This window comes from Anopheles nili, chromosome 2, assembly GCF_943737925.1.
Source record: "Anopheles nili chromosome 2, idAnoNiliSN_F5_01, whole genome shotgun sequence".
In the NCBI taxonomy this organism is placed as follows: domain Eukaryota; kingdom Metazoa; phylum Arthropoda; class Insecta; order Diptera; family Culicidae; genus Anopheles; species Anopheles nili.
The window spans coordinates 5,258,976-5,276,688 of NC_071291.1; the positions used below are offsets into that span (position 1 = coordinate 5,258,976).

At 50.7% G+C, this 17,713-nt stretch overlaps 2 protein-coding genes across 2 annotated transcripts; both read left to right on the forward strand.

Moving 5' to 3' along the window:
- Window positions 1-2,419: 2,419 nt before the first annotated feature.
- On the forward strand, window positions 2,420-5,968 carry LOC128720946 (lateral signaling target protein 2 homolog). The gene is made up of 3 exons (XM_053814648.1): window positions 2,420-2,724; window positions 4,435-5,693; window positions 5,754-5,968. Exons 1-3 carry the CDS (start codon window positions 2,420-2,422, stop codon window positions 5,966-5,968), a joined length of 1,779 nt encoding a protein of 592 aa, XP_053670623.1.
- A 7,321-nt stretch (window positions 5,969-13,289) lies between these two features.
- LOC128721918 (hypoxia up-regulated protein 1) lies at window positions 13,290-17,280 on the forward strand. The gene is made up of 2 exons (XM_053815720.1): window positions 13,290-13,645; window positions 13,716-17,280. The coding sequence occupies exons 1-2, from the start codon at window positions 13,290-13,292 to the stop codon at window positions 16,246-16,248; spliced, it is 2,889 nt and encodes a 962-aa protein (XP_053671695.1). The 3' UTR covers window positions 16,249-17,280.
- Window positions 17,281-17,713: the final 433 nt, after the last annotated feature.

Below are 17,713 nucleotides of genomic sequence, written 5' to 3' on the forward strand. Positions count from 1 at the left end.
CATCAATCGTCGCCCGTAAAACGTAATCCCCGGCGCAGTTGTAAAAACTCTACCTCTGGTGAGGAAGATCGTGCTCACTGCCAGCTCACTGCTCACTTTTAGCTCACTACGCACTCGAAAGGACTACGGCGAAGGCAGACTACAGTGACGCTTGCAACCGGAAAGGTATAGAGCTGCGCCGCATAACAGGCCCGTCGTCCCGCGCGTGTGTGTGCGTGTGTGTGCGTGTGTGTGCGATTTTTTTTTACATAATAAAGAAACAAAAGAATCAACCCCACCAAAACACCCTCGACACTCATTTGACGAATTCATCGAACGCCATTCAACGGCAGCGCGCACAGCTGATTCCACCGAAATACCGTGCTACAACGACACGACTATCTCTCCATCCCACTCACCCACTCACCCACACTAGTGTGTGGTCGCGCGTGTACGATGCGCCCTTGTAGCGTATAGAGACGACGCGCGCGTTTACACGCCACACTGTAAACGATGTAGAATGAAGGAACCCGAAGGGCACTCAGCGTGGTGAGCGTGGTGAGTTCCCACCCCAAAACCCAGAACGAGATGGTACACCACGCGCGAGAGAGAGAGCAGCACAGGACGATTGGGTGAACAATGACGACTGCGGGACTGCGGATCGCGACCGGTGAGCGAAGCGTGAGCACGCCACGATGCTCTCACTTGCAAAGCAAACGCCAAAGGAAGCGGACGTACGTGAGCGCGGTTCGCAGCCACCGTCACAAGACTTCACATCATGTTTTCGTCCAACTGAAAGTTCCGAACTCCGAACCAACGCTGCTCTGCGTGCCCCACCAGCTGCAAAGGGGATCGCTGCGAGTGTGCTCCTTTCCGTGTGTACGTGTGTATGTGTGTTTAATTGTTTGTGGACGGTTGTGATAATACGGTTGAGGCAAAGGGGCAACAGCATCCAATCAGCAGGAGACGTGCCGCCGGAAGAAAGTAAAAGCGCCCTCTCTTAGTGCACGGTTGTAAGGACGAAATCGTGGCTTCGAAGGAACTTCGGAAACCATCGCCGTGCTTGATCTCGATCGCACGGAACGTAACGAGGATCATATCCCGACCGGACATTCGCGTCCTCGAGAAGGTGTGCGAAATGTGACCAACCAGCACGAAGGACGAATCAAAAAGTAAACCCCCGCTTTCGTACCGGTGGAAAGCTTGTGTGTACGTCAGTGGGAAAAGCGTTCCGAAAGGACGTTAGTGCGTCGTGCCTGGAGGAGTGTGCCAACCACCGGCAACAAAAGAGGTCGGGCACGGGCTCGCGTGTGTGTCGAAATCAGAAGGAAGCCCTCGAAGCACCTCCAAAAACAAGGACCAACAGAGAAACTTTCAGTTTTTAAATACGTGAGCTTTTTACGTGAGAGCGCACAGCTGACGAGGAAAGTCCAACAATTTCGGAGGGTTGTGTTTGTGTGTCTGTGTGACGACGGTGGAAATAAATAAACCACCCCCTCGTGCCGATATCTTCCCAGCCCGGACGCGCAAGGATAAAGGAAACACTCGAGTTCCGCTTGTTGCCGTTTTTTTCCACCGTTGCGAAGTAATCACCAAAGTGACGTGTGCCACGCTCGCGTGCTCGTGTGTCTGTGTGTATGTGTGTGTGTTTGTGTGCCGTAGTCGCCTATCCATTCCTACCTAACGGCCTACCTAACGGGGCAAGGTCGACGACGACAGGCGGCTGACTACGAGACGGCGACGACGACGACGACGATCGGATAAAACGAACGGGTTTTCCGCGGTCTAGCCTTCACTATCACCCCATCGTGTGTGTGTGTCGGTGTGTCTGTGTGTGCCTGCGTGTGGCGAAATACGGCTACTGCAACAACGTGCTGCAGCGCCGCAACAATTGTGCCCCAAAACCCCAAAGAGAAGAGATCTCGATCTTAAGAAAGCGTGAGCAGGAGGGGACCCTCTTCTGCAAAACCATCAACAACGTGCTCCCGAATTCGCTCGCGTGTGTGTGTGTCTAGTTTTTCCCACCACCTTTTGGTGCGTAACGCAACAACAACAACAACCCCCCCAAACACGCACGTGTGTGTGTGTCGGTGTAACGAAAAAAAAAAAACAGGGGGCTCGGTGTAAAAGCTAAGCCACCGAGGAGGGGTTCGTTCGCGTGGAAATTAAAAAGTGAGTGAATTTAGAGCGTGAACTAGAAAAAGCTGGCCCACCGTGCGTAGGTTTTTCTTCTGCTTACCTGCTTGCTTTGTGTGACCTGAGGGGAGTGAATTCTACGGCTACAAGGGCCGAGTTGTCAAGGGGTGGGTTGATTGGTGACAGCAACGAAAGAATATTCACAATAATCAGTGACGTCACGACCGCGCGCGTGCGTGCGTGTGTGGGTGTCCTTGGACGGCCGCAGCATCATCCCTTGCGTAGCGAAGAAGCAACATTCACCATGACCCTGCCAACGAACAGCACATCGACGGTGGCCGAGGACGACTCAGACATGTTTGGGCCACCCCACTCGTCGCCCCCGATCCGCCGCAACCGCCCCAAGGTGCCGATGATCTCGCCCCAGCTGAAGCAGCGCGAGGTGCGCAAACGAATCCTGCAACTGTGCGTGCACAAGCTGGAACGCATCAAGGACTCGGAGCGTAACCTGCGCCGCTCGGTGTGCATCAACAACACGTACTCGCGCCTGACCGATGACATCCGGCGCGAGAAGCAACACAAGCTGCTCATGCTCTCCAATCTCGCCAAGTGAGTTTTTGTGTGATGGCTTATTTTCGTAGGCCGTTTTTTTTTCTCCCTTCTTTCTTCTTTGATTTGACGTTTCACAGGCATGGGAGGGAACGATAGACGGGAAATTACATGCACGCGCACCGCGTGCTCTGCGTGTGTTGAGAGGGAAAACGATGAAAGAGCGAGAGAGAGAGAGAGAGATAGTGCCATCGGTGCGCGATGCATAACGGTTTTAATCTCTATCTGCCGTGTTGTGAGAGCGTGAAGCCGTGTGAGATGAAAGCGCCAAGTGAATGAGTGAGTGAGTGAGAGCGAGATAGCACACCACCATCGGACGCTTTTGTTCCCGCGTGTTTCTCGCCCCACGTTAAATGGCCACCGTCACCGGGGGGTGAAGATGGCCATTAGAAGGCAACTCGATATTGTGTTTATTGGCTTCCTCTTTTGCATTGTGCACTGCTTTTTTTTGTTGTTGCTTTTTCCTAAAGCACCACACACGTGCACGGATTTTGACGTTTTGATCACACCCCTTACACCTTCCCATCACCGTTATCACAAGGCACACGCGCCGATTCTACCCTTATCACACACACAACCCTCGTGTCACAAATTGCACTGCACAGACAGACGACCGACCCACCCGTTGCACTTCGCGGTTTTATTCGCTATCTATTTTCGAAGACGCGCGAGAGACGCGCGATTCGGCACGCGGAAAAGACACGCGGTCAGAGAGATGATGGGCAGCGCTAAAAATAACCTCCGTACGCGGCGTCGCCAGAACGAGACTACAAAGCCGAAGTGTGCGACAGAACGCAAAAGGTGGGCGATCGCGCAAGTGGCACAAAACGTGGCGTGGTGTGTACTTTTTGCTACCTGCCGGGTACTGGACGATACCGTGGCACGGGAACAGAGTGTGTGTGTGTGTTTGTGAGGAGGAGAAGGATCAGCAGCAAAGGTTGCTAAAAATCTTTGTGGCTAATTTTAGTCCCCTGTCCTCTTCTAACGGGTGATCGAGACACACACACACGCGCGTACATTCATTCTTGATCATCCTCCTCGACACTGGTTGCGGTAAATTTACTCAAAACAGCCGTGTGACGTCATGAACGATGATGACGGCCTACGAACGGCGGGGATGGTTGGAAAATCCTGCCTGCCGGCGGTAGGATTCCGACTAATTACCCCACCCTTTTTTGGTACGTCACAAAACAACTCTCCCCGGTGAGGTGAGAAGAAGGATGTGTGAAAAAAATGCACCCAAACGGTTCGGGGGAAAAAAAACACACACACACACGACTCGTGATAAAAAAAGGGGGGACAAAAGCGCAGCAACAACAGTTGGTTTGTTTGACGGCTGATGCAGAGCGAGATAGCAACACGGCACACGTTCTCGCTCGCTCTTCCGTCGCTGGTGCGTACGTGCACACTTTCGCTCTCTCCTCTCTCTCTGCGTGCGTGTGAGCAGAGTAGTAGGCCTCGGTACGCTGCGTGACGTCACGAATTTAGCGGAAAACGTCACATCAGCTATTTTTGGGGTGGTGGGTGGAAAAAAGAAAAAAGCAAAACGCAGCACGTCAAATCGATCGGCGGTTATCGTTTCTTCGGTGGCGCGTGGTGGCATCCTTCTTGTACACTAAAATAGAAAATGCGCACATGTGTGTGTGTGCTTTGTTCGTTCGTACTAAATGGAGCTTTTTTTTTTTCTTTCTTTCTTCCTCTCTCGTTCAGATCGACTGACGGTAGCCGGAAGCAGCTGGACGAAGACGACGCGTCCTCGGAGGACTGCATCAACAACAACCTTACCAATGCCAGCAACAACAACAACAACAACAACACCGGCGTCGGCCATCATCACCATCATCACCACCACCACCACCACCATCTCCACTGTGGGGGTGAGCTTGGAGAGTTCGTACCCAACAATGAGAATCTGAACAACAACTGTCAGCTGCAGCACAACCACAATCTGTCCTCGCAACATCACCACAACCACCTCAACCACCATCAGCATCTGCAGGCGTTGCATCAGCGACTTTCCCACCCGCATCAGCTCCACCACCACCATCATCATCATCATCATCATCAGCAGCAGCAGTTGTCGGTGCAGAACAACACCACCGGGACGGAGGGAAGCTGCAATGGAACCAGCATCAGTTCTTTGTCCTCCTGCGGCACCTTTTCGACCACCACCGAACAACTGCTCGGAACGACGTCACCGTCCGACGGCATCATTGGCGATCAGCAGCGATCGACGGTGGTCGCTCATAAGAAATCATCCTCCGTCGAAACGGACCTGGAAACGCTCGATCGGGAGTTGTGTGCGCTGGACGCCGCAATGCCACTGGTCGATCCTGAGATCACGCAAGGTGCCGAACAGCTCGAGCAAGCCATGGTATCCCGGAAGCGGAAGTTTGCCTCGATCGATGACGATGATAGCGATCGGTTAGTGCGCGAGGCACTCTCCCAAATCTACTTCCCCAGTGCCGGTCGACTGCTGACGGGGATCGACGATTGTCCGGCAGCGTCGGAGGAAGGAAACAATAGCACCGGAAACGGAACCAACACCAACACCGGCGAAGACGATCATCACCGGCAAGAAGGTGATGATGGTGATCATGATCATGATGATGATGATGATGATGTGACGACACCACCGCACGGTGGGAACATTTCACCCAAACGACCAAAGATCGGTGATCTCCTCGGTGACACACCCTCCTCCCTGCATTCGTTCTCACCACACCCGTTCCTGCACCCGTTTCATCCGTTGCCGGATCTCAGCGGATTCGACTATCAGGTGGCGCATCACCACCAGAAGGAGTTCGAGGTGATTATGGACGCGTTACGGCTGGGTGTTAGCAGTGGTGGAGCGATGGCAGCGGCTGCCGTCGTTGCGGCCACTTCGGCAGCTGGTGCAGCGGCAGCGGCGGCTGCGGCGGCTGCTGCAGCTGCGGCCGCCACCGGAAATGCCACCGGAACGGCGATGGGTGCGGCAGCGGCAGTTGTGGCGAGTGCCACCGGAAGTGGCCACACTATGATGATGGGAGGTTGTGGTGTTGGTGGTGGTGGCGGTGCTGGTGTTGGTGCAATGACCAATGGTGGAGGTGTCGGTACGGTGGGGGGACCATGTACCGGGGGGTCGGTGGGTGGGGGTGTGGGTTCACCCATTGACTCCTGCGGCCAGGCGGCCATGCTGGGGATGGGCACGGATGGGGGTGCGAGTGTGTTCCACAATCTCGTCGTGACGTCGCTGGAAACTTGAAAGTAGGCCGCCGCCACCACCACCACCACCACCGCCACCGCCAACATTGCGTCGCTCCTCCGCTGCTGTTACCGCTGCCGCCGCCGATGGTTCGCGCGAGCCGCGCTAACGTAATTCTTAATTTATTTGCCCTTACGACGGACGTAGCTCCAGGGAGGAAGGGAGGGAGGAGGGGAAGGGGGGGGGGTGGAGGAATGAGAGATTGATTTCACTTTCCGCGTCCACCACCTCACCTCCCCCCCTCTCCCGGCTCTAGCTTTCGAAGCACGAAGAGAGCGACGTCGCAGACAGGCTTAGGGGCAGTTAGCAGAGAAAGAGAGAGAGAGGGAGAGAGTGAGAGGGAGAGTTTACAGCAGCAAATCGCAAAGTTAGACAATTTTATTTAGGTGAATTAGCGAAAGAGAGAGAGAGAGGGAGGCGAGATCGCAATCATTGGGCGTTCGTGCCGGCGTTGGTTTTTTTTTCGTTGTTAAGAAACTCAACACACACACTTTTTTTAAGATTAATTTCACTGCAAAATACCACCAATAATGCGTGCGCCGCATATAGATACGTGCGTTCGGGTGCGTGCTCCTTCCCTATATAGCGTTAAGGTGCCTATTTTATTGTAAGCTAGTTACGTTACTATCGTCCAACCCCGCTCCTAATATTATATTGTAATTATTACGTTTGCCTCGTACGCCACACTTCTTGTGTCCATCGCTCAGTTGCGCTAGCGCGGGAAAGAGCTAAGGTACAAACCCCTTCAGAGGGACATTCCCATTAGAACACACACGCACGCGCGCCGCTTGCCCAGTGCGCTCTAGGCTGGTCCTAAATTTTGGAGGCGAAATAAGAGAGGAAAAGAAAACCAAGCACAAGCAAAAAATATGTGCAAATCACACCCGTGTAACACAGCAGGCGATGATGATGCGCACAGCATCTTCACACAATTCGACACAAACACACACACAATGCTCCACCAACCAAAGCAATCGGGAAGCATCCATCATTCATGCTCATTTGAATTAGACAGCGAAGCAAGGGAGAACGAGAGAGAGAGAGAGAGAGCAGCGAAGTGGGCTGGGATGGAAGAAGAAGAAGAAGACACCATTAGAAGTAGGACACCATAAGGAAAGGGAAATCGAGAGCTGGGTGGTGCGAGGGAAAATGGGCATTTTCGCGAAAGCACACAAAAAGAGAAGGCGTTGAGCGAAGCAATTTGACAGCTGTTGACAGTGGAGCTAAGCATGCAAAGGGACAGAGCAAAGAAGAAGAAGAAGAAGAGGAAACAAATTCCTAACGCAACCTACCCTCCAGAGGTCTGTTTTCCACTGGGGGGAGGGGAAAAAGAAGATGTATCGAACGTAATGGAATTCGTTTCCGGTCCATCGCCCCAGCCTGGGGCTGGTACTGTTTTTTACCTCTTTTCGCTGTCGCTTTTTTTCCACGGTCTTTTCTGTTTCTTTTTTTTTGAGATCACCTAACGGTCATCATCACACGCAACGGTGCCGGCCGCCCATCGTAGCCCTCAGATCCATAGGGCAGCGCGAGTTTTCCACGCGAGTTAGTACCGCAAGACGGCGGCGTGTGGACGCGCGGACAAAAATGAGATGTGAAATAAGTGAAAGTGCAAGCCCCCCCCCCCCAGTGTAGGGAGAATAAGGGGGAAGAGGAAAATGAAGAGAGAGAGAGAGCGTCGGGGAGATTTAAATCCCTCACCCTTCTAAGGCCGGTGCTCGCGCGTTCACCGTTGCTCGTTTTGCGTTTCTCGCTACGATTATGGTTGGCGCCACGCGATGATTTCCAGCGCGCTTGTGTGCGCGTGTACGTGTACGTGTCTCTTCCTCCTACTCCGCCCTACCACCCTCTGCAGTCGGTGGTTTGGTCCCCATTGGGGAAATCCTACCCCCGACCCAACTATTGTACTCCATGCGTGAGCCTTCGTTCGTTTACCGCCACGAGCGCCATCTGGTGGCATTCGGTCGCACCAGCACCGAGGCTACTACGATTACTTACAGCCTTTAGCCTGCGTTCTCGTTTCTGAGAGCTGTCACAGACAGACGGCAGGCCTCCATCGTTTATACTTGTGAGCGCGACGTGGCGTGAACTGTTGGTTCCAAATGGGCGAAGCTTCCGAGCTGCTAGTGGCACGACGTCGCGATAATTGCTGTGGAGTGGTGGAGTGGGATTGTGCGTGTGTGTATGCGGTTGCATATTCAACCTTCCATTTCAACCTCCTTGCGTGCGCACAAGGTGAGCATTTTTTTTAGAGTTAATGTGTGGCAGGGAAATTGGGCGTTTTTCATCATCCACCTTCCATTGGATGGTGTCTCCCATTCGCCATTCGCCTCCCACACACCCTCTAGAAACGCGCTTCTTTCTGATAACGCCGATGATGGAGGGCAAAACCTTCGTTGACTTCACAAAACGCCTCATGTAACAGCAGCGCACCGACCGAGCTCACAGTTAATGCGCTGCTTCACGTTTCTTTTCAACTTCTTGTATCGGGGTGGCTTCCAACCCCCCCTCATTTCAGTAGTACGTGCCTTTTCTAGTCTTTTAGTTTGGCCCTACACCTTCGTCACCATAAAACCCGTACCAAAGTGGCCTCTCTCTCTCTCTCTCGGCTGCGGCACACACGTGTTGCTCGACGTCGAAGAGCTTCCCAAAGTTAGCTTCAAATTATCAGCCACACGCTTTTCCGCGCTTTGCCGATGGAATGGAAAACCGTTTGCTCCGCTGGGGTGTGCACCGAGACAACAAGGGTGGAGAAGAAGGCCCTCCCCCGCACGCGGAATCGACACAAGATAATACTCGGTGGTGGTGCAGCAGTTCGTAACGTTTCGAATTTTTCAACCCATCGTATTTTCCGTGTCCCCTCCAACGAGCGCGCGAGCAGAAGACCCTTTCCGATGGTTGAAAGTTTTACTGTTGCTTTTCTCTTTGTTACTCCGCTTCGCGAGGGTAACCGACTGTAGTTTTTCCATTTTTCCGCGGCCTCCCGCTTTCCTTTCTTCGAGGAGATCTCCCTCCTCATCGGGTGGGTTGGTGGTTGGTGGAAGCTTTTGAATGTTTCGATTGGTTTTTGTTGCTTGTTGTTGCTGTTACTTCCCTCATCGAGCCCCTTTCAACCTCTTTGAATATTGATATGCGTTTTTATTTCTCCGCTACCTTTCGCTTTTTCCTGCTCGCGCCACGCCAATTTGGGTGGGGGAGAAGGTGCGCGCGCGTAAGACTGTTTCATGTGTTTTTTTGTGGAAGTTTTTCTGTTATTTCTTGCCCTTTTCTTTGTTACTTGATTGTGTGTTTTATTATTTCATTACGAACTGATACTCGTTTCGTCCTTTCATCCTCGTTTGTCAGTACTACTGTTGTTGGATGCGAATTTCATACGTGCGCAAACACATGCCTTTTCTCTCTTTGTCAAATAAATTTTCCTTTTTGCCTCCTCCCCACGTTCCTTGTGATGGGGTCCTGGAGCCAACCAGCTGACAGGGGCATAATCGTAGCGCCCGCGATCACAATAATCTCGTCATCTAGAACAATGCCTCGGGTGGTAGGGGCGTTAATTGAAACCAAAATAACTACACACCACCAATTGGGCGATGCAAAGCAATGCGCCGCACACAGACACACACCCAGCATATGAAGCAAAAGAGGGTTTGAAAATAGCGAGTTTAAAGCGAGGAAAACCTCGCACACTCGCTCGCTCGTTCGCTGGGATTTAAAGGGGCAAGGAACCACTTGTGTGCCGATGAAACAAAGCATATTTCGTTTCCATTTACAAGGAAACGGGTGCGTGTAGAGCGATAGGAGGAGCCAAACCACACAACCGCTGGGTGGCTAACTCTCTATCGCAAAAATTGTGCACTAATTATCGTAAGAATTGGGTGCGGGAAGGTGGCAAAATCAGACAGACCGGCATATATATATACATATGGTTCCGAGAAATTCTAATACATCGTAACAGGTAGCGTATACACTCGTTAACACTCGCGGGCAGAATGTTCCGCTTCGTTTTGACAGCACTTTAGCCGAAACGAAGGAATGAAAAAATAATTAAAAAAAACTAGCATAGGAAACAGTTCACACAGATGGACATAGGAACGCAACAAATCCAGGACGAAGAGGATAATAGTGGACCGTTCACCGGACGGGTTGGGGGGATGGCAAGGACAATGTTTCATTCGTTCGTGCACGAACACAAAGTCGCAACATCAGGAACAAATACTCTCTTTACAAGAAACCACGGGCAAAAACAGATAAGACAAACGCATTCGCATCGAGAAGTGGCCTCTTTCCTGCGGGGTGTTACATCCTACGACGCCCCGTGCGATCGCGAACTGGCGCGGGAAAAGTCTTAAAGAAAAACGTAATCGTTAGGTGGGAGACGTGGGTGCAGCTGCTGCATGGACGGTTTTTTAGTAACTGGGTGACTTATGATACTACTCACCATGCTAGCCATGGTGTGTGAGAGCAACGGTAACAAAATAGTAGAACAAACAACAACAACAAAAAACACTCATGCACACACACACACACATACATACACACTAACCAGAAGAAAAAGAAAACATCAACCACAACGGGGAGGGAGGAAAAGAAATGAAAGTAAACAAATTCTGTGATATTAGCCGATAAGCACAAGCGGGACAATGGGGAAGTGACTCTTAACCATACAACAACCACACACAACCAGCAGAGAGCGCGCGAGAAGGCGTTAGAGAAGGGAAAAGTTTAGCAAAGCAGTTCGTGCTCGTTTTTTTGTGTTTCTCCCAAAGTAGTAGCGTGTAGTGTACGTTTCGTGAATTGGGACGTGGGTCACCAACCATTACGTAGAAAGAAAGGAAGATAGAGAGAGAGAGTGCGAGTATGTTACGAACTGGGAAAAATGGTACTGGCATTAACGGCACAATTTTGTGTGGAAAGAAGAAAATAAAGTTAATAAGCAACCACTCGTACATGCGTTTTTCACCAACTGTGTACTGCATTAAGTTAAAGAAACACACAAAACCATTAATCTAGCTGTAGGGACGAATAAGCGGTAAGCGTGCAAAGTTGCAACGAGCAAAACGAGAGCGAATGGTGGGATGGAGAGAATTAGCATGTTAGATGCAGCAATACGCGCTGTTAAACAAAGTAATATTAACAAATGAGTAAAGAAAAAAAAATGCAAACATAAAGAAAAGCAAAATCAAAACCCAAAAAAAAAAAAACGAGACGTAAAAATACAAAATGAAAAACAAAAAAAAATACATCAACAAAGATTTATTAAGACACACGTGGGAAGCAAGGATTATTGAGCGCGAAAAACTAAATCGCAAGGACGATGGGAGGGTGCGTAAGAGCAGCAGAAGGAAAGCGATATAAAGGAGGAGAAAAAAACAGAAAGAAAAACAAAGTGAAAGCAAAGTGATTGAATATACAAAATCAACACGCAGGCAACAACAACACAAAAAAAATGAACAACTTTAAACAGCTTTCCTTCCTCGCTTCTCTTTAGCATCAGAAGTTTGTATTTAACCGTAGGAACGTTTGTTTTCCTCTGTTTTTTGGAAGTAGAGCATTCATCCACAAAGTGTATAAACTCCTTTGACTTATTATTATGAAGAAATAGAAAAAAAGCATATTAAAAAAAAAGATCGCGATTCATTGATTCTTTATGGTGGGTAAATTAACATCCGAAAGCTCCGAAATTGTTTTGGTTCAACGGTGTTTTGGACAATGAAAACTTAGCAACTTTAATTAAAAGGAATTTCATCTTTAATCGACAATAAGCAATAATTATTGATTCGTCGACAATATTAATGACGCAAACCGTAACGGCGCCAGGATAGTTAAAGCACTAGGTGCAAACAGGTGACTGCGTCATATTTTGTCGGGTTTATTTTTGGGGCATCTGAAGAACAAACCCCGTTGTTATGGGGTGAGTTATCCTGCCGATTGCGTATCGTTCGCGTAGGACTTTCCGGTGAGAGGGAAGTCCTTACGCTTCGTCGAAAAGTGCGTCAAACATTAGGCGACAGGAGAGAAGGATATATCCGGAGGGTGGTTCTATATTTAGACACCGTACCACTTGATTGAAAAGTTCGAGAGGGGGTAAACGAATCTAAATATAGCCTGTTCGACGTACATTTGTGGATTGGCCGAAGCCGAGCGATATTTCCCATTGCCTGCATACGTTCGGTATTCTCAGCGAACGCGTGGATGACGAAGAGTGGGTGTTTTTATGTTAAAAAATATGTGCTATGGTTTATTAATTTACAAACGAAGACGAAAAAGGAATTTTAAAGCATTGAAAAAATGTAATGACACCAAAAGAAAGGCGAGATTCAATTATTGACCGATAATACAGCACGATGAGACTATTGAAACATTTGAAAAAACCGTTCGTTATTTTCGATCAATCACGAACAAATTTTATATCACCAAAAGAATGTTAAAGAGCCCAAAAAAAGATGGTTTAAGGTCTTACAAAAGTATTAATGCTTAAAATTTCTCGTGCCAAATAACGATAAATCGGTAAACGATTTATAATAGCCAGCATTTAATTAGCAGAGACACCACCCATGCTGTCAGATACCCATTTCGCCCTTCGCCTCAGGCTGTCACAGGACAGCTGATTCCCAGGCCGGCTAATTTTGACAGTATAATTAGGGATGGTCAATCAGATTTTATGGTCATATTTGTTTACGTCTGATCAAGATGAACAAAATCGTCTCTATGGCGTTATATGAGTCAAAAGAGAACAGATATGGCTGTTCAACGTTGTGTTCAATTATTACATTTTTTAGGCCTAAAATTTACATCTGCCCAGCACTCAATAACAAATCGTTTGTTGTTGCAAATGTCAAAGTCTAAACATGGGCTAACCTCGCCAGTTCTGGCAGGCGGCTCGCCGTTTGACATTTTGGTTTGCGTCAGCGGTTTGCGAGATACACGTCAGTGAAATCGAACGGTGAATAAATAAGTTCCAGATTTTGCGGTATCCGCGCTGACCTACGTCGTTTTTCGCGTGTCGCTTCGTAGCAAGGCCACGCACGCGACATCTAGGAGGTGAACGATAAACGGCACACTTCTGGTGTCATTTTAAAGCACCTGTTCCATTGAGCAAAAAGCTGTCGCAGGACGGGGTTCCATTTTAAAACGGGCACCCATAGTTGGCTCACATTGGAGAGAGAGACCTCGTAGAGTAACGGCCATTGCAATCGCACGCAGGTAAGCTAACTGAACCGACCGGGATGGCCTAAATGTGGCCGTTTGGTGGCAAGTTTCATTCACCATTTCCCGGTTCCGTTGCTTCTTCTTGCATCTCTAGGCACTCCATTCGGAACACAAGATGGGTACACGTCACTGGTTGCATGTGCACGGCCATGGAACGGGTAGGCTGCTACTAGCCGCCCTAGCAGTCGTGGCTACATTCGCGGCCGTTGCCAACGGAGCCGCGGTTATGTCGGTGGATTTGGGTAGCGAATGGATGAAGGTCGGTGTCGTTTCGCCGGGTGTACCCATGGAGATTGCCCTCAACAAGGAATCGAAGCGGAAAACACCGTCCACCATTGCGTTCCGCAACGGGGAACGCGTGTTTGGCGAGGATGCGCAAACGCTGGGTGTGCGTTTTCCGGCCAATAGCTACGGCTACTTGATCGATCTGTTGGGAAAAACGATCGACAACCCGATGGTAGATCTGTACCGGTGAGTTTTTGGTTCAGCACATACGTGCTCTCGAGATGTGGCTCTTTTCTAACGTTGGCATCCGTTGCAGGAAACGATTCCCTTACTACGACATCGTGGAAGATCCTGTGCGCCGAACGGTGGTATTCCGTACCGGCGAAGAGCAGTTCACTATCGAGGAACTGATCGCGCAACTACTTCATGTGGCCAAGGGTTACGCTGAGGATTCGACCGGTCAAATCATCACCGAGTGTGTGCTGATTGTGCCCGGATTCTTCGGCCAGGCGGAACGAACGGCATTGGTTTCGGCTGCTCGTCTTGCAAACCTGAAGGTGCTGCAACTGATCAACGACTACACGGCCGTGGCGCTAAACTATGGCATTTTCAGACGGAAGGAAATCAACGAGACGGCACAATACTTCCTGTTCTACGACATGGGAGCCTACAAGACGTCGGCGGCCGTTGTCAGCTATCAGCTGGTGAAGGATAAGGCCACCCGGGAAACGCACCCGGTAGTGCAGGTGTTGGGCGTAGGATATGATCGCACACTCGGAGGGCTAGAGATGCAGGTGCGACTGCGCGATTACCTCGGCAAGGAGTTTAACAAGATGGGCAAGACGAAAACGGATGTGTTTAGCAACCCGCGCGCTATGGCGAAGCTGTTCAAAGAAGCCGGCCGGCTGAAGAACGTGCTCAGTGCCAACACGGAACACTACGCGCAGATCGAGGGCTTGCTGGATGAGCAGGACTTCCGGCTGCTGGTGTCGCGTGAACAGTTCGAGGGGCTCTGCAAGGATTTGTATGACCGTGTAACGGCCCCACTGGACAAGGCGCTAGCGGCGTCGGGCCTGGCACTGGACGTTGTCAACCAGGTGGTGCTGTTCGGAGGAAACACGCGCGTGCCGAAGGTGCAGGACATTCTGCGCACTCACATCGGCCAGGAGCTGGCGAAGAACTTGAACGCGGATGAGGCGGCCTGCATGGGTGCTGTGTACCGAGCGGCCGATCTGGCCACCGGCTTCAAGGTGAAGAAGTTCATCACGAAGGATGCCGTCCTGTTCCCGATCCAGGTCGTGTTCGACCGAGAAGGCGATAGCGGAGCGATGCGACAGGTGCGCAGGATGCTGTTCGGTGCGATGAACTCGTACCCACAGAAGAAGGTCATCACGTTCAACAAGCACACGGATGACTTCGAATTCGGGGTGCAGTACGCCGAGCTGGAGTCTGTTCTCGGTAGCGAGAGTGGCACACTCGGAGGCTCGGTTGAATTGGCGCGCGTGCAGCTGAGCGAGGTGGCCAAGAAGCTGAAGGCCAGCGTGGCAGAAAACGTGGAATCGAAGGGCATCAAGGCGCACTTCATGTTGGACGACTCCGGTATCTTCTCGTTGGCCAACGTGGAACTGGTTCTGGAGAAGACGGTCACGAAGGAGGACGAAGATGATGAGAGCACCTTCCAGAAGATTGGTAACACGATCAGCAAGCTTTTCTCGGGCGATTCCACCGATAAACCGTCGGAAACCGTGTCGGAGGGTGCGGAAAAGGACGAAGACGAGTCGACGGCGAAGGATTCGACTGATGCGGAAGGACAAGCTAAAGACGAATCGTCAAAGGAAGGTGACGCCACCAAGAAGGAGCAGCCCTCAGAAAGCAAAGAAAATGCTACTGCCGATGGCGCAGATGCGAGTAAAAAGACGGAAGAAAGTGCCGAAGCGAAAAATGTCACCGTGAAGCCAAAAATTGTAACGCTCAAAGAGACGATCCCATCGAAGGTGGAACTGACGTACGTGGTACCGCTGCAGGGCGAGCTGTTCGAGGCGTCCGCCAAGCGCCTGAGCGCGCTCGAGGAAGTGGACAAGGCGAAGAAACGTCGCGAAACGGCTCTAAACGCCCTGGAGAGCTTCGTGATCGATGCGCAGGTCAAACTGGACGAGCAAGAGTACGCGTCCTGTGGAACGCCGGAAGAGATCGCATCGATACGCGCGCGCTGCAGCGAAATCTCCGAATGGCTGTACGAGGATGGCTCGGATGCCGACGCCGAGACGTACGAGACCAAGCTGGAGGAGCTACGTGCGGTGGCCAATGAGGTGTACGCTCGTCACTGGGAGCACCAGGAGCGTCCGGAAGCGCTCACCGCCCTGAAACAGATGATCAACGGATCCGAGGCGTTCCTGCACAACGCTCGCAATCTAACGAAGGACGTCAACCCGGAGAAGGACGTGTTCACGCCGGTCGAGATTGAAACGCTTGAGAAGGCGATTCGCAGCACGATCGAGTGGCGCGACACGGAGGTGGCCGAGCAGAAAAAGCTCGCTCGCAACGCACCGGTCCGGTTGACGGTGAAGGACATCACCGATCACATGGCGACGCTTGACCGTGAGGTGAAGTACCTGGTCAACAAGTTGAAGCTGTGGCGACCGAAGGTGAAACCGACACCGCCACCAAAGCCGGAGAAGACGAACGAGAAAGAGGGCGAAAAAGAGAGTTCGTCTAAGGAGGAGCAGAAGGAGGATGAAAAGCCGGAAGAGACGCTAGAACAGACGCCCGACAAGGACTCGGAGGACGCTAAGGTGGAGGAGATCGATCCAACTGCGACGGAGAAGGATGGCGACCACACGGAACTGTAGGCAGCTCCACGCGATAGCAGAAGCAGAAATCCTAGGTGTAGCACAATTGGGACACAAACGGTCTGATTCGCCGATAGAATGACATCATCCCCAAAACACATTCACATTCTTCGATTCACCGTCCATACTCCATTTCATCTAGTAAAGTACCGGTAAAGCCAATCGAACCCGACAGACAGGAGAAGATGGGCTTGCTCTTCGCTGGCACCTGACCAGTGAGATTTGCCGAAGCAGAGTAGTAGCCCTGGCAGGTAATTTGTTCCGTATTTATTTCATCCCCTGGCAGAATGGATTTGCTCAAGAACGAGTTCACCTGTGAGCGTTTCCTTTCCTTGCTTCCTTTCCGATCTTTCGATCATTCCGTGCGATCGCCAATGAGCAGGAGTTTTTAGGAGCGACTTCTTACCAGCAGCTGGTGAGATCTCTGATAGACGCTACACAATAGCGAAAAGCAAAGCGAGAGCCCCCTGGAGGTGGATTTAAATTAAACGGCTAAGATAGGCGAGTGTGGAAAGGCAGCAGTACGAGGAACTGAGCACACGAACTGAACCAAATGTCGCTTTTATGAGCCCTGCGCTGCTTTCTTGTTCTTTGGAGGCTTCATTACTGAGCGCAGCATGTTCCCCACGGTGTGCGACAGGAGATCTTTTGTATATTTGACCGCAAACAAACCACTAGAAGGTTGCGTAGGTGCAGGAGTGTTGTGGTGGGGAGCAGCAAGAAAAGACACGAAACAATGGACCTAGCTATAAGCGACGCTGCAGTTGGAAGAGTTGAAACAATCGTAGCGCAAATTGGTGATACAGTATAGAAAGCTAAGAAAAATGTTGTGGTGGTTCGCTTTGGTTGCTTTACTGTTCGAAAGAAACTGGTGCATCGTTGAGGCCAAAATCACGCGAGTTGACGGACGGACGGACGGGCGGGCGGGCTTAGGCGCAGGACGAGCAGATCATTTACGTTATCAACGTCCAAGCCACAAACACCCCAAGACGACTAGGTGACGGTTGGCATAAGACTCGGAACTGATTTCACTACAGGTCGCGTTACTAGTTAAACAAATAAATAATATGCCTTGTCAAACGGTGGTGACCATCATTTACCTTACTTTATTTTGGGAGGCCGTTCTTTTGGCTCTCTCAATCGATCGATTTTTCTTCATTTAATTTCTTGTAATGAACGAGGATCAAATCGTCTTGTAACGTCGTGCGCGGTCGAGCGAGTTTCTCCACCCCATACCGAGACCGTGCGAGAACGGCTTCCCCCTAAGGGGAGTTTTCCGGTAACATGTAACATGTTGGTCAAAGTTTTCCACCTTTCGCCGTGCCAAACTCCGACGCGTCTCCAAAGTGTGGCTAATCGGGTATTAACTATTTCTCTACGCTCCGTAGGTATCACTTTTAAATTGACTTTTCTTTCTTGCAGTGGTCCTTGAAATTGAGGCTCACGAGGCAGTGTGGCGTTACAT